Source organism: Barbus barbus (assembly GCF_936440315.1).
Source record: "Barbus barbus genome assembly, chromosome: 28".
Taxonomy (NCBI): domain Eukaryota; kingdom Metazoa; phylum Chordata; class Actinopteri; order Cypriniformes; family Cyprinidae; genus Barbus; species Barbus barbus.
In genome coordinates, this window is record NC_136756.1 from 19,345,388 (window position 1) to 19,365,850 (window position 20,463).

The 20,463-nt window shown below is 36.1% G+C and overlaps 1 protein-coding gene across 1 annotated transcript in view; it reads left to right on the plus strand.

Moving 5' to 3' along the window:
• The first annotated feature begins 114 nt into the window (after positions 1 to 114).
• Positions 115 to 20,463, plus strand: part of nphp4 (nephronophthisis 4) — a 156,026-nt gene continuing 135,677 nt past the window's right edge. Inside the window, exons 1-2 of the mRNA XM_079383228.1 lie at positions 115 to 763; positions 1,652 to 1,798. Coding sequence (XP_079239354.1) covers positions 629 to 763; positions 1,652 to 1,798 — 282 coding nt within the window. The 5' untranslated portion in view covers positions 115 to 628. The remainder of the gene's footprint in view (positions 764 to 1,651; positions 1,799 to 20,463) is intronic.

Genomic DNA, 20,463 nt, shown 5'->3' on the forward strand with positions numbered 1-20,463 from the left:
CTTTATTATTATTTATTATTACTATTAAATCGGATATTATGATTAAAAACGGAACTCGAGTCAGAGCTTGGATTCTCCACCGAGCCACACGGTGGCGGTATACGGTAACCCTGCACTTCTCTCCTGCAGGAAAGCGCCAAAACGCTCTTTAATTCACCCTGGCAACGGCTGACAGACGCTATGGCAACCACTACAGAGAGAGAAACCGTTCCTTACAACTAGCTGAGCCCGCTTTTTTATTATATGTATTATGATTATGACAATAACAGTGGGTAGAGCGTGTGTCAAAAATGTCAGAGGCAGTTATTCTGTAAAATTAGCCTAGTTAAATGCGACATGCGTTAGCAGGAGAAAAGAAAGAGAGTTGTGTACTGCTGCAGAGACTGAAATTAATGAGCAGCCTAAACAAGTCTTTGGGTGATTTAGCGTTACATTTAGTCAATATTCCGCATTTGATTTTAATTAAGTAACACGCGCTTCACTTCGCATCAGGGAATGATTTAACAATCTGTGAAGCTTTTAGGCGTTTTCAGGGATGTTTGCCAGGGGACATTAACGCTCACTGACCGACCCCTTTTAAGAAACGTTCCCTGGTCGATTGATTGGTTGTTATAAAGAAACCCTGCACATGTCTGACTGGAAAAACGCTTTCTTGAGAAACCGTGTGATCCCGCCTCACAGTCAAACAGCCAGACAAGCTCCAGGATCTTCTCAAGGTCTGCAGCTGGTCTTCAAACAGATCGATGGACTTCACGTAAAACAGGTGGATGTTTATACATGCTCTGGAAAAGTTAAGATGTATTGTTAGATTGTTACTAGTCATTATTTCTCATATTTTAACTTGTAACCATCAAGTGTACCCAGACATTTTTCACCCATATTTCTTATTTTTAGGTAAGAAAACATGAATGAAATTAAAGTTGTTATTTTATCTAAAAAATATAATTGAATATGGAATAAGTATTAATTGATTTGTATTTCTATCTATCTATCTATCTATCTATCTATCTATCTATCTATCTATCTATCTATCTATCGAACACAATTTAATATAAATATATTAGTATATAATCAGTATATAGAATGAAATTCTAGAATATAAAATACATATCTATTAGTAATAAATAACAAACACACAAGTATACCAATTATCAAAAATAATATTTATTAAATTACATAATGTTTTATATAATTGGTCTGTATAATGAAATTCTAAACTATAAAATGTATATTAGTAGTATATAATATATAGACACACATAATTATATTACTTATCAATAAGTAATATTTATTTATTATTTATATTGCCTAAAATTTGCAAGGTTTTTATATATATATATATATATATATATATATATATATATATATATATATATGTATGTGTGTGTGTATACATGTGTGTGTGTATGTAAAGTTGAAATGCGATTAATATGAGGTAATAAATATTGTAGAATGTTTAGTTTTCGATTAATTATATTGTGTCACACTGCAGTACACTGTCACTGCTTGAAATCTTATGCCAACTACCCCAAAACATTTTTCATTTGAGAAATAATTGTAAAAAAATGTATATGCACTTGATTACAGAGTTGTTTTTTTTTTGTTTTTTTTTTTTCTTCTCATTTTCTTCCTGTGGTTGGCATAACAACAGTCAGAGTCCCCGCCATCACTCCAGTATCAGCTGCGTGTGACCCTGTTTGACTCGGGTCACCAGCACTTCTTCGGGCGCACATGGAAGAGCGGCTCACACTCTGTCAGTGGCACGCAGGGTCAGAGCGGTCGAGTGCTCTTCAATGAGGTAGGGTAACTCATTTCTCACTGACTGATGATATTTTGTGTTATTTTCATGATGCAACACCTTTTCATGCTTGACTAAGGGTGTTATCCATTCAGAAGTCATCCTATCTTCATGCCCTATTCCATGTAAGAGGTGACCTCTTTAAAGTGACAACTTAAATGGATTGCAGAATTACAGTAGCGCGAGCTGAGCATCTGTACATTAAAGCTGTAGAACACATGAGTCTCAGTATGCTTGTTGAGAGGAATCTGCTCTTAGGCCCTGTCCAGCTTTTGTCCTGTGTCGGTCTTGTTGTCTCACTCTGTAGAGGGAGTATTTACAGAAACAGGGGTCAGTAAGTCTAAAGACCATTGCACACTGAGTCCGAAAGTTTTGTCTGAAATTTTGCGCACTGAAAAATAAATACGACCTCATGTTGTGTCAATCACGTTTACACACTGCCTCCGAAACCTTTGTACGTCATAAAAAAAAATCAGACTGGGTTCGATTTTCTGCGTTTTCATATCCGTAGCAAGCATTTTGATATGAAAGGATGATGAATGTTAAAAATATGAAAAACGCATACGAAAATTTCACACTCAAGGACCTTTACACATACAAGGCTCAACAAAAGTGTTTTTTCTTTTTTTTTTTTTTGCTGGAGCAGTTTAGCTTACCTGCCCTGCTCTTTTCCTTTTCCACAGCAAATGTGATAAAATATATCATATATAATAAAATATAATATATATTACAAAAACAAAAATAGATATTACAAAAATATGTAAAGTATAGAAATATATACACAAGCCATTCTCACAATTTCAGTAAATCCTCATATATATTAGCCAACTACATCCATGACACGTTTAATCACAATTCTCAACAAAAATTAAGCATTAATCACTCCTTTTCACAACTGTACAGTAAACTTAAGTCAACATTTCTTTTCCTGTTTTTATTCCACCAATGAAATCAAATTGGTTGAGTAACTGATTCAGATAGAATAGAAACAGCCACTTGTAGCAATGCTATTTTAGTAGTGATATACTATTATATTTTGTTATTATTTTGAATTAGATAGATTTTATATATATATATATATAATTTTATACATAATTGTTTTTTTTTTCATTTTACTTTTAGTAATTTTGTTGAGTTTTGTCATTTATTTATTTAAAATATGTAGGTTTCATTAAGTTTAGTTTTTCTTATTTCAGTATTTCAGCTTTAACAAAAAATAATAAATTGTGCCTTTGCGACTAGCTGAAAGTTTTTTTTATTTTTTTTAATTTTATTTCACATAACGTTTATTTTATTTCAAGTAATGAAATTGTATTTTATGAGTTTAGTTTTAGTTATCGATAATAACCCTTCAAAATCGGTTTAATTCAGCCTTATTTCTTTTTATTTGGTTATTTTTGAGTGCACTTACAAATAAACCCAGTCTTTCCATTATGCCATTGAGGCTATTTATTTTTAATTTTTTCCAGTAATGGTAGCAGTCACCCAGACCCTGGGTGCACACATTTTTTATCTTTGTTACAGCTCTAAGTTTTGCTGAAACTCTCAGGTTTGAAGCATCAGTGCTGGCAGCACACAGCACAAACAAACCGAACCCAGCAGAGTTTATTGGAGATGATAGACGTGTTCTGGCCTCTCTCAGCAAGCACAATAAAGGCCCATCTGAGGCTGTGAATTTACTGTCTAGCTGTCCAGAAGACCGCACACACTTCTGTCTGCATGCCTGGCACCACTGTAATTCACTTACATCTCCCATTATGGGCTCTTGGATCCGCCGAGTGGAAATAAAAGTTCTTGAAAATGTCCACTCTGGGTCACAGACCGTGGAGACCGCGGTTAATGTCTGTAGCACGCTCCATTTTCCAGCTACTCGCTGTGCCTTTGTGTTTTATTACATGTTGCCATTTTTCTCCCAACAGCTGTGTGGCTCTGCATATTGTATTGAAAATTGGCTCCCTTTTGCCTTCCTGTCAACCATTTAGGTTTTTTTTTGTTATCTAATCGGCGTTCACAGTTGCATTGCGCTGTTTTGCCACAGCTGCCCTTGCCAAGCAAATGGAGAGAATTTATACACCACAAAACTGTATTTTGCATTATTTCTAATGAAAAAGGTTACATGGGCTCCCACAGTTTTAATGCATTTTAATGACTTTTCCAGTCATTTGTGATTTACTGCATAAGCTTTTTAAAACTAATTTAGATTCTAAGCGATTTGGTAATGAATAATTCATTTTGTGAACTGGTTCACAAACATTTTGACTGATTCATTGAAACAATCTGACTCGGGAATTTGCTAATAAATCAAACATTTCTGTTTTTTAAAAGAAAGATTTCACACAGCAGTTACATGCACAATATAAAATATTAAATGCAATATTTTAGCATAACTAAAAAAAAATATTCCCTAGAGATGTCCATCCTTTTAACATTTTATTAGTTTCCATGACTTTTACAGACCTTCTATCGCCCTTCAAAAATGTGCGGTCGGCATGATTTTAATTCAGCAATAATGCATTGAATTGATCGATTGAAGTCAAGTCACCTTAATTTTATAGCGTTTTATACAATAGACATTGGTTTCAAAGTAGCTTTAACAATATTAAACAGGAAAGTAACCAAATCAGTGATGCAAACTTCAAATACGAGGCAAATCCAAAATTGTGCTATAAAACAGCTGTAGCAAGACAGTTATCATTATTTATCTAAAGTCAGTTCAGTTTTGTTTCTATCCAGTTCAATTACTCTGTAAAGTTCATTCATTATGAAACAACGTTCTATTCATCAGAGAATCCTGGAAAGTTTCCACAAAAATATAAAGCAGTACAACTATTTTCAACATTGATAATAATAAGAAATGTATCTTGAGCACCAAATCAGCATATTAGAATGATTTTTGAAGTGACACTGAAGATTGGAGTAAAGGCTGCTGAAAATTCATCACGGGTAATGTTATTACAGTATTATCCTTTGTACTGTATTTTTGATCAAATAAATGCAGCCTTGGTGAAGTCCCTTCAGTAAAAAACAACAACAACAACAAAAATGTTACCAACCCCTACCTTTTGAACAGTTAGTTCATGTGTTGCCACGTCTGGGGAGAAACAAAAATCTGTAGATCTAGATTAACTTCTAATATGGCAGAAGTTATTACGAGATGCTAATTTCATGACCAGTGTTTCTTTAGTAGACTATTTGTATATTTTTTGTTTTGAATCCCTTGCATCAGCAAGGGACAGACTATCATTCTCATAATTATGCTATGTTGTAGTCCTCATTAAGACACCTACCAGTAGCCAGTAACTTGATTATTTACTTCCCAAAGCCAGATGTTACTTCATTTTTGATCTTGCTTGAACCCCAATGTTATTCACTAATTAGCCTGGCTAATTCATTTTCTGCTGTCTAACACAGAGTGAGAGGTTCTTGTTTATGGAACTGTGATGTGCTAATTTCCACCGTTGTCAGTGTTGAAGCCGAATAAAACGTCTGCTCTTCTGTGAAACCCCAGGAGCAGCAGCAGCACAGAAGAGGGAGCGTGAGATCACATAAGGTCTGTCAGACATGATGGATCTGTTTTAATATACGCCTCAGAGAGAGACTCCAAACAGGGGGAGTGATTATAGAGGAACGAAGATAGAATTAAAGCGGGACTCTCCCTCTGGCCAGACTCTAATAGAGGGGTGTTATGACAAAACTGATGTTTTGTGTGGAGATGTAGGAATCGATAGATCTAATTTGATCAGCGACCTTTGGTTTGAGGGACAAAGATTTGAGGCCTGTGGTGATTTGGGTGAAAAGGAAGCCGATTGTTGGATGAAGTCTAATTTATTGTGAATTTTCAATTGCGTTTCACTATCAGCCAAATGGTATGAGATGATGATTTGTTTCTTAAAGGACCCCTAAGTTCCATTTTTGTTGTAGACCTAATCAGATGTTTTCTTTTGCTGAGGATGTTGGAGTGTCACACCAGGCCTCTGTTAGTAAAAGTCCAGCTTCTTTAAACCCCTGTAAATCAGAGGCTGTGTCAGGGGAACATGGGTTATTCATGATGGGAGCCATAAAGCTCTTTGGCCTGTAGAGGGCAGTGCTGTCACACAGTTGAGTGGAGGCGTTATTGGGCTGTGGTTCAGAAGAGTCAGGCGTTTTCCATTGACTCCCCTTATGTGATGTTAAACTGTCTCTCCTCACTGGCTGTATGATGGGCAAAGTGCAAAACGGCAGTGTCAGTGGGGAGCTGGGAAAACTATAGAACCATAGATTTATGGGGAAATATCACAAAGAAATGTTCAGGTCGTATTTCATCCCTAATTCAAAAGGGGAAAAAAAGAAATTATATTTTGCATGAACAAAATGAAGCCTGTTATTAGGACCATTAAGATTTTGTGCCTTGTGATATTATTTTCAGGACAATTAAACACATTTTTACCCCTAAATTCTTATTACTGAAATGCAGTAAATAAATAAATAATTAAATAATATAATTCTCATTACTGGAATATCAAAGCTCATGCCTATTACTTTGTGGATACAATTATTATTATTTGTATTCATTTTTTTTTTTTAAATGTTGAGTACAGCATAACATGTCCCCCCCCCCACCCCACCCCAAATCAAAAGAAAAGAATAAGAAATTATATTTTGCATTTAAAAAAATTAAGCTTGTTTTTAAGACCATTTTTAAAGGTTTTTAGCCTTGTTATACTTTTTTTTTATTTTTTATTTTTTTGTCTGGACAATTGAGCATATTTATCTTCAAATTCTCATTACTAGAATAGGGGGAAATCCTGTGCTAATTAGCGTGTGGAGTAAATTCATGTTAAAAACATGTTGCATAAATAATTTACTCTTTAATAACTTTTTTTTTGTGTGTATTCACAACTTTTTGTTAGCTTTGTGAGTAACTGCTGACTGGGTCACCAAAACCTTAGACCCTAAAACAACATTTAAACAAAGTTAAAGGCTAAATTTATACCTAGTTGATCTTAGAAGCCGGTGACATGTCTGTTCAACCAATAAGCACAACATTTTATGACATGCAACAGCACTCTGTAGAAAACTTTTAGCTCTTATTATTGTTTATTTAGTTTGCTATGCCTACATTCTGGACTCTAAATTAGAAATGCTTAATGGATGGCCAAGAGTTCATTAAATTCTGTAATTAGTTGAGAGAAAAAAGTGATTTTAAATGCAGTGTGATGTAGCGTTCTGGGATGTCCATTCATTCCTCTGGGTCGGTCTGGTTTCCTCCATGAGAGCCTCTCAGCAAGCATGCGGCCAGTGCCGTGTCAGGTGCTTCATCTGTTCAACTTTCACAGCGTTCAATAGCTGGACCGCAAGGTCCACAGATCTCCCTCTTTCAGCATGATTCATGTTCTCAGGCTCTAAGAGCCTCGCGGATGTTTCAATACCCCTTTTAACTCTTCCACCCGTTCTGACACAAGCCTAGAGATTCATTTCAATTATATATGTGGCTCACCAGCCGTCCAGGAAATGATCAATATTTCAGCTCATGGAGAAGCAAACATCCCTGAGAGCAGCCGGTCCTTAAAGGCATTCGCACCCTAAAGAAGAACAGGGCAGTTCTTGATGGAGGGGAGGGTTTGTACGGATTATTATTATTGTTATTTGACATGTTATGCATATTTATGACAGACAGTGTTGTTTTAGGATCATTTATATACTATTAGAGTGCCAATCAAAAGTTTGGAATAATTCAGATTTTTTTTTTTTTTTGCTGCAATTATTTGATCAAAAATACAAGGGACAACAGAAATATTATAAAATGTTATTACAATTTAAAATAATAGTTTTCTATTTGACTATATTTTAAAAAGTAATTTCCTGTAATGGCAAAGCTGAATTTTTGGCAGTAATTACTCCAGTCTTCAGTGTCACATGATCCTTCAAAAATCATTCTAATATGCGGATTTGGTGCTCAAGAACCATTTCATTGCATTCATTAATACTTAGCAAGGATATATTAAATTAATATTCAGCAAGGATACATAAAATTGATCAAAATTGACAGTACAGACATTTACAATGAGTTGCAAAAATACTATATTAAGCAGCAACAACTGTCTTCAACATTGGCAATAATAGGGCCACTATTAATGATTGAGCACACCATATCAGTATATTAGAATTATATATATAAAAATATAATTATATATGTATATAAACACTTAGTAATTTTAGTTTTAGAAAATTTAGTTCTTAAGCTTTAAAGAAACACTCCTCTTTTTTTGAAAATAGGCTCATTTTACACCTCCCCTAGAATTAAACAGTTGAGTTTTACCGTTTAGCACTTTTAGCATAGCTTAGCATAATCAATGGGTCTGATTTGACCAAAGAGTTTCGCTAATTTTCCTATTTAAAACTTGACTCTTCTGTAGTTGCATCATTAAGACCGGCGGAAAATGAAAAGTTTTGATTTTGTAGTCCGATATGGGTTCAGCAGGCGCAATGATATGATGCAATGCCTGAAAGTAGTCCCCAGCTAGGTTACTAATTATGATATAGCTGGGGACTACTTTCAGGCGCTGCGTCATATCATTGTGCCTGCTGCACTCATGGTACAGCAGCAAAAAACTCAACTGTTTAACTCTAGGGGAGTTGTAAAATGAGCCTGTTTTCCTTTAACTATTTTTTTTTTCAGTTAGTTGCCAAAGCAATATTTCTAATTTATCCAACAATTTAATTTATTTAATATTTATACTTTTAAACAATTGTTTCAGCTTTATTTCTATTAGTGAACATTAGTTTTAAGTAACAATAGCAATACTGCTGTCAGATGCTTTTATGCTAAGTAACTTATGGTCTCAAAAGACCATATTTTATTTATTATTTTAGTTTACTTTGTTGTCTATGTAAATAAATACTCTAGATGTCTTTACCTGTTGCATTATGTCTCCTTGTTTTATCAGTGTTTTGTGCCATTTTAAAGATGACATGCATTAGGCAAACACCTTTGACTGTTGTGATGCATCTCGCTGTTTTTAGCTCCTCCTGCAGTGATCGCTCCGTGTAAAGGTCAAAGAAAAGAAACTTTAAAAAGCTTCTCAAGATGCTTACACTCTGTTCCATTCTTCAGTTCTATCTGTTACCGAGTGCAAAAACATCCATTTAGCTGTTTTTGAATGGACTGAACATACACATTTAAACATTAGGAACCAAGCCCATGACCTTGGCGTAGTTCTCGCCATTCTCAATTTTTGTTGAAAAAGAAAGGATTTGAGCTGACGAGGAGTGCAGGTACTCGTCAGATGAGGGGCGGCGAACGAAAAGATGCCTTTGAAGAACATGAATGTGATGAAGAGAGAGAACAGAGGGCGAGAAGAATGGTTTCGTCTCCTCAGTGTGTGGTGTGAAAATAATTCTGCAATCAGCACTCCCCATGGCTTCATCTGCTGCACTCGTTCTCATTCGAACATCTCCACTCCTTCTCTTTATCCTCTTCTTCTCTGTCTGCTCAAAGTTTTAAGAGCAGCTTGCGTCTTTGTTGGTGCGTTGTTCTCTCTTTTAAGTCCAAGAACAGCTTTTGTGTAGTGTTTTTTTTAGATGAGAGCACCATATAGAGAAAGATTCTTTAGAAGTGTGACGTTATGGATTTAATGGAACTGTATGACTGACTGCTGCATCAGCTTGCAGCTCTACACGGTAATGACTCATTTTAGCAGCCGTACTTCACTTATATCTGGCGTTTGTTACAGTAGTTTCACAGGAACATGCAGGGTGCTGACGTATATCGACTGAGGTGAAGGAGTGCGAAGGCAGAGCAATTGTGTTTTATACAAAAATGTAATCCGGAGGATAGAGGGTTCTCGGTTCATCAGTCAGTCAAACTTCAAACTGGTAGAACTGTTATGCTTGTGTTTGAGCACATCTTTAAGATATAAGGATTAGTTTTTTTTTTCATTATTTACTAACCATTTAGGACATTTTAGACTACCTTTCTGGTAGCTGAGTTTTCAGAAGCCATTATTGACTCTTTGGTGTTACATGATCCTTCAGAAGTCATTCTAATATGCTGATTTTGTGCTTAACAAACCATTATTATTATCAAAGTTGAAAACAGTTTGATAAATATAAAGTTCAAAATAATTTGAAACTGATGTATTTTGTGACATTTGATCAATTTAATGCATCCATGCTGAATAAAAGTATTACAAAAATAATAGTCCCAAATCTTTTAACACTAGTGTACATTTTTCTAGTTATGCTAAGCTCTAAAGGAAGTTATTGGGTAGAAATTGTGAGTAAAATGCATTTTTAAAAGCCCAGTGAATCATGAACAACAGCCAAATACTATTGTCTACATTAGCAGGCCTTGGGGTCAAAAAAGACCACTAGTAGTTGATGTATGTAATGCTTTACTGTGCTCTTCTTCGCTATTATTTCCAGTTCTCTCTGTAGTCTGTACTATGATGACTGACTAAGATGAAAATTATTTGTGTTCTTTGACTTGTCAGACTGTGCATCTTGGTTGTCTGAATATAATGTGTAAATCATGCTTAGTTCATAGATTATGAAGTACCAAAACGAGGACCGGTGATGGATTCTGCAAGTTTGGTGGGATTCAGTGGTGACAGAACATGAACGCAAAAGAGTGTGCTAAACATCCAATCAACACTTAAAACAAGTGACATGACAGAAATAGATTGTTCAGAAAAATCAGCAGCATCTTGATCTGTAGTCACACTAACTAGTCTTTTTGATTACGATGAGAGGAGTCTTATTGTGTTGATATAGCACTATTAAAGTAGTGTTGATTTCACTGTTAAACATGGCTTTAAATGGAAATTCTTCTGTTTTCTAAATGCATGTTATTGATCTTATTGTGAACAGCAACCTCGCAATCAGATCTACCTCCAAACAATCAACAACCATTGAATAGAATCAAGTCCACATCCTACATTTTTCTTCCTTTTTGATAATCAACAGAAGAAAATATCTGTTGCTACTTTTGTGTGCAATTTCATTATGACTTTAACTTGCATTATGATAAAAGAACTGTGATTCATTTTAAAATAAGATTATTTTGCTTGACAGGAATCAAAAAACACTTGAGGATTATTGTCATTAAGTTATTGAAGATATTTAGTATTAATATTGTATCATACATAATTAGAATATGTATTGTACAGAAGTTTGTGCAAGTGTCAAAGGAAGTGCTTTCTCTTGGAGAGAGTGATTTACGCTTATAACATTTTTAACATGAAGAATGCAAATAAATGTACTGTGAGTGACCATTTTTCTATATGCCAAAGCTATTATCTGTACATTTATGCTTTTTTCCTAGTTGGCCTTTGACATGGTTGAATCTTGTTCTTTGTTTGCATCCTTGAGAGCAGCTGGTCTGTAAAACCTCTTTTTTTGCCAACTGTTCTGTGTATGTAGTTTGTTTGAAGGTGAGAAACGAGTCAATCTAATTTCAAGCTCTTGAGCACAAATAAGGAACAGCTGAATTGTTAGCGGCCCCTACTGTGACGCTTCCCTTTGAAATGCTACGAAGAAACAACTTTATCAGGTCTAATTGCTTCTCTGCTCAAGGAGAGCTCTGAGCCCGAAGGTCTCGCGTCTGTGAGCGAGTGCAAACAGCAGATCTATCCACAGCACAACTGTGGACATTACATCCCTGCCATTCACTCCCAGTAGGCTTTTAGAGAGACTCCTTTAAAGTAGCTTGTGTTTTGCTCGAAAAATGCAAATGGCTGCAACTCCAGCAGCACTTATGCCAATGTTTTGAGAGATTTTTTGTATTTAGCGAGCTGACAGAGATGTATGCCCTTCTCTTCACAGAGGAAGGAGCTGGTGCGCGTGTGCATACGAGCATGTTGCCACAGCCCTTGCTTCAATCCTGTGGCGAGTGCAGGGTGTCAGCAAATTTTCCAAATCATTAAAGTAGAGCTTCATAATGATCTTGGTGGAAATGCCTAGCGTGCTATTTTAAGATGTATAATGGCCCACAGATTATTGATTTGACAAAACAGGTTACCTGTTGCTTGAGGGGCTTCTGGTGCAAGTAATGATCTCAATTTGCTCAGCTTAAAAATGACGCCGTCTATGGATCAGAAGTTCTGAAAAGTAGAAGAATGGAAATGGTTTTCTTTTAAAGTGAGGGTTAACCATAGTTTGAAGTAAGTAACATTACACAATTTTATGGCATTGCTTTCGAGCGAGTTGATAACAAGAGGATGTTGCTAAATAACAGCAAAAAAAAAAAAAAAAGTTTCAGTTGAAATAGTTGTCGAAGCCATTGCCCAAAACTATTTTTTATTAGCACTTTGATGACCCGTAAATTTCATGCAATCAGTCAAAAGTACATCATAAATGCAAAAACTCCCAGGACGGTTGCTGTACATATGAATATTTTTCAATTAAAAAAGGAAAAAAGGGTTTATTTACAATAATTTCTGTTTATTATATATTTATTATGTTTTATTGCAATACAATTTTTTTTTTAGGTTTTTTAAAATTATTTTTTATTGGGAATTATTATACAGCTATAATAGAGCTGTAAATATTGAATTTTACCTTTAGAACAAATTATTATTGATGTCAAAGTTATTTTAGCAATTTGGCTCTACATCAAGGGCATTCAGTTTTGCAGGTTGTTTTGCAACCTTCAAAGAAAATAACTCTCTGATGAAAAATGAAATGAAGTACATATTTGCAATCAATAGTAAACATTTACCAGAGGTGCTCAAATATTTTACTACATAGGGCCAAAAATTTGACTTGATTGATGGCCATGGGCTGAAGGTAAATGATGCATTACCAATAAATATTCTATTAAAATTGAAATTTTTGTCAAATTTACTTAAATTCCCAGGCATTTGAACGCCAAAATAAATGCATGTATGCAAATACAGTCGTGTGAAAAAGTGTTGGCCCCCTTCCTGATTTTTTATTTTATTGAAGCTTCAATGTTTCAGATCATCAAACAAATTTAAATATTAATCAAAGATAACACAAGTAAACACAACATGCCGTTTTTAAATGAAGGGAAAACAAAATCCAAACCCACATGGCCCTGTGTGAAAAAAGTGTTTGCCCCCCCCCCCCCCCCGTTAAAAAATAACTGTGGTTTATCACACCTGAGTTCAGTTTCTCTAGCCACACCCAGTCCTGATTACTGCCACACCTGTTCGCAATCAAGAAATCACTTAAATAGGACCTGCCTGACAAAGTGAAGTATAGACCAAAAGATCCTCAAAAGCTACGCATCATGTTGAGATCCAAAGAAATTCAGGAACAAATGAGAAAGAAAGTAATTGAGATCTATCAGTCTGGAAAAGGTTATAAAGCCATTTCTAAAGCTTTGTGACTCCAGCGAACCACAGTGAGGGCCATTATCCACAAATGGCGAACCTTTCCAGGAGTGGCCGGCCGACCAAAATTACCCCAAGAGCGCAGCGATGACTCATCCAAGAGGTCACCAAAGACCCCACAACAACATCTAAAGAACTGCAGGCCTCAGTTGCCTCAGTTAAGATCAGTGTTCATGACTCCACCATACGAAAGAGACTGGGCCAAAATGGCCTGCATGGCAGAGTTCCAAGACGAAAACCGCTGATCTTGATGATCCCCAAGACTTTTGGGAAAATACTGTGGACTGACGAGACAAAAGTTTAACTTTTTGAAAGGTGTGTGTCACATTACATCTGGTGTAAAAGTAACACAGCATTTCAGAAAAAGAACATCATACCAGCAGTAAAATATGGTGGTGGTAGTGTGATGGTCTGGGGCTGTTTTGCTGCTTCAGGACCTGGAAGACTTCCTGTGATGAATGGAACCATGAATTCAGCTGTCTACCAAAAAATCCTGAAGGACAATGTCCGGCCATCTGTTCGTGACCTCAAGCTGAAGCCGACTTGGGTTCTGCAGCAGGACAATGATCCAAAACACACCAGCAAATCCACCTCTGAATGGCTGAAGAAAAATAAAATGAAGACTTTGGAGTGGCCTAGTCAAAGTCCTGACCTGAATCCTATTGAGATGCTGTGGCATGACCTTAAAAAGGCGGTTCATGCTCTCAAACCCTCCAATGTGGCTGAATTACAACAATTCTGCCAAGATGAGTGGGCCAAAATTCTTCCACAGCGCTGTAACAGACTCATTGCAAGTTATCGCAAACGCTTGATTGCAGTTGTTGCTGCTAAGGGTGGCCCAACCAGTTATTAGGTTTAGGGGGCAAGCACTTTTTCACACAAGGCCATGTGGGTTTGGATTTTGTTTTCCTTTCATAATAAAAAAAACTGCATGTTGTGTTTACTTGTGTTAACTTTGATTAATATTTAAATTTGAAAATCGTAAATCTGAAACATTAAAGTGTGACAAACAAAAACAAAAAAAAATCAGGAAGGGGGCCAACACTTTTTCACACCACTGTATATGCATAGTGGGCCAATTCAAAGGTCATCACAGGCTACTGTGGGTCCTGGTTTGGGTGTCTATATACAATAATAATACATGAGAGTCTTCTTCTGTCTCATCTGAACCCTTCTGATTGGCTCACCTAAGAATGAATTCAAGGTGTAAACCAGGCCTATAGATTTTAAACTTCTGCTCAACGTCTCAAGGTTGATGCTAAGTTTAGTATTTGCCTTTTACTTATCGTGTCAGTGCTCATTGAAATACTCCTCAAACGTCCTCTCTGTTTGTTATTGAGTTTGCGTGACTTGTCTGTGTGTTCGACACGACAAGAAGAATCTGATCGTCGTCCGCCCCAGGACATCGGGGCCTTGGTTTTTAATTTGGGTGCTGTGAGCAGAGCTTCTCCAATTCCCACCAAAATAAACAAACCGTGGCCTGGGCATCACGCCTGAGGGCAGAGCCGCAGAAACAACACAGCCAAAGTAAATAGAGTCCTGCAGCAGTCAAACAAAGCAGCTCACAGACCTAACAGACTCGGCTCCATCAAATCACTCTGCATGCTCACACGCACCTCCATACTAAACAAAAAATATATATATATATTCAAAACTCGCATACATATGTATTCAGCACATAGTATATTCAATATGGAGTTGTATTTTATACAATAATGAGAGACGAGTGGGCGGCAATTAGTTGGATTCATTTTATTGATTTGGTTAGTTCGGATGGTTTGTTTCATTTATCCATTTTAAAAATCAGTTTATAAAATGTACAGTTTCTTCATTGGTGTTCTATTCTATTTTCAGCTTCTCTTTACATATCAGAGGCCTCTATGCATTATCCTAATAAGCCCCGATTTCTCTTTAATACTTCAAAAGGAACCGTTCTCCACTCATTATGCCCGACTAGTCTCTCAGAGCTAAAGAATTTTAATAAATCAATTCTGTACCACATGGATCGTATTAATCCACTGTAAAATGATTAGGTCGACTCGTCTCCCTGCTGACTCCATTGGCACCGTACTGTGTGAATTCCCACACGTGTTAGCGAAAGAAGGCAGTGGTGGGTGATCAGAGAAGGTTAACTCCGGTTATCCTGTCAGCACTGCGGTATTGATCGGCGAGGTCAGGAAGTTTACCTGCAGGGTACAGATGTCCCTTAAACTGAATCATCTGCTCCCTGTCCCTCAGTCGCCTTTTGCACATCCTGCTCAACTTAATTGTGTTGTTTGTATTGATTTGCTACACCTTCTGTGTGTTTGGGATGCTCTTGGTCCATCGAGGCATCGTGTATCAACGGCCGGCTTCAAAGCCTTTTCATTCTTAGCGTAGATCTCCAACACCACAGAGCGCAAAGATGAAACCTGATTTGTTGTTTATGACCGAACATGGCCAAGTAAGGTGCCGATGGTGCCATTTCGAAGGATGATTCACATTTGATATAAGAAGAAATCCAGTCAACACATGAATTGTAGTGTTGGGAAGCTACTTTGGACCCTCACAAGGTACTCATAATTTGCTGTGTATAGGTACTGCAGTCAAGCTGTGTTTTTTTTTTTTTTATGTTCTTCGATATATGAAAAAGTACTAGTGGTCAACTGCAGCTATACTTAAAGGTGTAGTGTCTTTTTTCTGTCTTTATTACAATTTACTAAAACTTTTTTTTTGTTTAAAACATTTTGATATGTTTTAAAATGTAATTTATTCTTATGGCAAAGTTGATTTTTTTTTTTTTCAGTCCAGAGTCACATTGATCCTTCAGAAATTATTCTAATATGCTGATTTGCTGCTTATAAAACCCTTTTCTATTAATATCAATGTTCAAAATGGTTGTGCTGCTTAATATTTGACTCATATATATTTTTCAAAGTTTTATTGATGAACAGAAAGAACGAATGAACATCTTTTTGTTTTTTTCAAAAATAGATCTATTATAACAATCTGTCATAACAGTTATACATATGTTTCCTAGTTTATTTATATATAAAAAAAAAACATTATAAATGGAAAAAATATTGACCCCCAAACTTCTGAACGGTAGTGTATAAATATCATATGATGCAGTGTATAATTGTCTCTTTGGCACAAAAGTTTGAAAGTTTTTGAATGAAGAGCATTGAACTTGAAGAGATAATTTGATTCAGATTTCATTTTCAGTTTTAATTAAAAATCTATGAGTAAGAAGTGCAGTGCAGGGACTTGAGTCAGTGTTTATTTTTTGAATTGATTCATTTACATACCCCATCTGAACTGAATCACTAGCAATAAATCGGACTAGCAATGCTAACAATCAGGGTCTTCTTTCAACCGGTACAATGAAATTGTTGATTTCTAGTGCTCTCACTGTACCACATATGATTAGCAGGAAAATACATTGGCTACAGTGAACACCATGCAGCAATATTCAACCTAAATCTCCAGCGGGAGAGAAACCTGTCTGTAACTACTCGCACAGGGGTTTTGTTAATTGTAGCATTGCTCACAAATTTTGTCAATAATACACAACTTCAGTCAATGCATAAGTGACTTTATGCTTAAACTTTGTTTTACCTGACAAATGTCTGTAGTATCACTGCATGAGCTCTGATATATGGCACCAGCCAATTCATTGACCTGAACGGATGTGTAATATTTACAAATCCGTGACTCTAACAGATATTGTTTTTCTTTCACAAGCCATTGAAGTACAGAATTTGCTTTCCTCTTCAGTGCTGTTTAGAATGTCAGAGCTGTTTGGTTTCGACTAGCTTAAGCATTCAACCATTTATGGTTCCCTATGGATTTATAACACAATTTTTGTGTCTAATTTAAATGGGTCGCACGGCTCATGCTGTGCTTTCCTACTGGTTTGTGCTTTGTACAAATTGGCCTGGTTTCTATAGTCGAAACCGGTTTGCACCGTGCTGTCTGTTGGGCCAGTCGATAATTGGTCTGCACTGCGCAGTTCAGTTGGGTAGCGCGGTTTCATCCCGCTTTTGGATTTGTTTGCCGTTTACGCAACAGAATACTGCAGCACATAATCACAGAGTGGAGCAATTTTGTAGTTGACATAATTTAGTCACAGAGCCAGGAAAAGTGGTCACTTTTAGTATCAGTCTCGGAACCCTCATATCTGTTGCTTTATTTTGTATAATTTAGAACCTTTTGGTGTAATGCTTGCTTAAAGTATGCTGCGCTGTCTTTTTTCAGTTTATTGTTTGTATTTTATATATAGTTTGTATTTTTATATATAATTTGTTTTTGTTGTTGTTCACCAAAGCTGCAGTTATTTGATTAAAAATACAGTAAAACAGTTATTTTGATAACAGTTATTGTGATATCTTATTACAATTTAAACTAATGTTTCTATTTTAATATATTTTAAAATCTATATTATTCATGTGGCAGCAAAGGTAATTTTCAGCATTATTACTCAGTCTTCAGTGTCACACCGTGTCTACACCCGACGCGAGCGGTGCGACAAAACACAATAGAACCCATTAAAATTAGTGATGCTGTCTACACTGGATGTGGCGTGATGCGACAAATCCCGACAGTAAACTGATGCCTCGTCTATTTATGACGTGCTGACACAAAGTTCAAATGATTTTCAATGGCTGCTTTTTCACGTCCAGTGTAGACGGTGCACCACACCAGTTGTTACGTCTAGTGTAGACACGGTATATTCTGATTCAATAATAAGTGTATAATCAATACTGAAAACTGTGGCTTAGTATTTTTGGAGTTATTTTTTAATGAATATACTTTAATGAATAGAAAGTTTTTGTAAAGAAGCGTGAAGACTTTATTGGCACTTCAATTTAATGAACCCTTTTTGAATAATTGAATTAACCCTTTTTGGGGTCTACTGACCCCAAACATTTATTTTATACATTCTCTATGAATTCTATATAATTCTATTTGAAGAAAAAAATAGTTTCATATAAAATGTATACATTTTTAAAATAAATGCTAGATTAAAACAAACGAATAACGATAACAATAATAATTATCATATTAATTAATTATAATTATTATTATTATCTACATTTATACATTTGGCATAAGTGTCCAAATACTGTGTCAAATACAAATACAAGTGTCTTAATAAAAAGGGTTTAAAGCCATTTAATGCCAAATGTGTTGTTAAGTCAGCACTGGTAAGTTAACAATGTTAATTAAACTATATGTAATTAATCTCAGGAGTTACCTTTGGCACCCCTAGTACCTGTTCTTTTCCCCCTGTCAGTGAGCAGTGAGATGTCATGTACAGACATTAACAGGCTGGCCTTCTTGCTTCTCATCTGCTGGACTGCAGCAGTAGACAGCAGAGGCCCCTCGGCAAGAGTCTGTGTTTGTTATCTGCTTTCTGCTGCTTATACATTTTATATTCTCTCTCTCTCTCTCTCACACACACACACACACACACACACTCACACACTCTTAACTGCTAGGCAACTTACACAGTTGTAATGCAACATTTTCACAGGGTCTTGAACTCAGTACTTCAAAAGGTCCCATTTTTTGTTAATGAGCCCATAACAACAGAACAGCAATAATCCCTCTCACTATGCATGACAATCTCAAACCTGCTTCCCGCCTGCACTGGATCATATTATCATGCTACTTTACTAGGACCTGGTGCCCTTGTGAATTTTACAGGGATGTTTCACAACTCCTGACTAATGATTTGTTGACTGTTTTTGGGGGCATCTGAACGAGTGCAAACTATTTCTGGCAGAGTGGATCAGAAGCCGTACCCTCACTCTGCTGATTGGCTTGTGAAGCGCGGGAGAGGGGATATCTGTGTAATGATAATCTCAGCATCTCCTCTGCTGAAATTCTGAAGCCCATTTATTTTTATGAGGGTTTATGGGGTTGGCAGAGAATTAGGAGTCTTGATTGTGTCGTGAGTGTTTGTGTATTGAAATGCCAGGCTGTCCAGACTTTTAGCTAATGTTCTCACCTCACAATTAGATAGATTCACAGTTTACAGATTATTAGCTGCTAATGAGAGTCAGAGGTTCAGAAAATTGGACGTGTTGAAAAATTCAGGCCTGTGACTCATATTTTGAAGGTGTGAGTGTTTGGAAACGCTCACCTTAAATTACACGTAAACAAAGAGTATGCTGATGTTTTTTGGATATTTTCTATTATTTTAATTTTTTGATTACCTTTGCCTCTATCTAATGCTCAGTTACAGTTTATCTTTAAACATGAATAATTTAATAACAGTGTTGAATGGCTTCTTTAGACCTCATATATCTGAATATTTTATTAATTTTAATATAATAAATATTTAATATAATATAATTATTTAATATCAATTTCTATATTGTACATTATAATGTTATGATGACTAAACTTGTAGCATTTATTTATTATAGTTTTTAGAGTTTTGTTTTTGATTTATTTAGACAAAATGCATTAGGATTTTGTTATTGGCTGATTATCAATTATGTAAATAATTATCTGTATAATTATCAATATCAGCCATAATTTTAATATTAGTTCTTTCTGGGATTTTACTGTGATCCAGACACCTGATTCAGCTCTTTAAAATGATACAGTTGTCTTTTAAATCAGAACCAAAGGCAGAATGAATCATAACTCATGTGCATATAGAAAAATAAAGACCCTATTCTTCAATAACTTTGTTAACTTCATCAACGGTCCACTGTGTGTTGAGAACATTCTTAAGCTGTTTGGTCTCTCATGATAATGTGTGTTTTAGAAAAATAGATTTAAAAAAAAAAGTTATCACATTATTAATTATTATCTGTAGCACTGAGAGGAGGGGAAAGTAGTTTGAAAGGAGGAGCGAAAGAGATGAGACTAGGGCTGGGCGATATGGCTGAAAACTGTATCACGATATCAGTGTTTCATATCGGTCGATATCGATAATTATTGATATTTTTTTAAGGTGGTACATCAACTTCGTGGTATTACCAGTCTTGGCGGGGACGACGGTCTTGCGTAATTTGCAGACGACATTTGGTCTGACTACGGTCAGACTTATAATATCCAAAAAACTGCCATACTGGCGAGCTGACTTTCTCTTTTATTTACAATTTCCTCGCTCGCAGCGGCACTCATTTTCTGCTTATGAAGAGGAATCCAGCAGACCAGCCAATAGGGTCTGGCTGCAGACGTGCACTCTCATGCATGCGTTCACACCGGACGCGACTTGCGCGAATAAATCGCGCTATTCGTGCGTAGTTGGACGCGTGAACATTTTGGGTTTACTCGCTTCATTCGCGCGTGAAATTCACTGCACAACAGACGCGAATTCGCGTCATGGGCGGG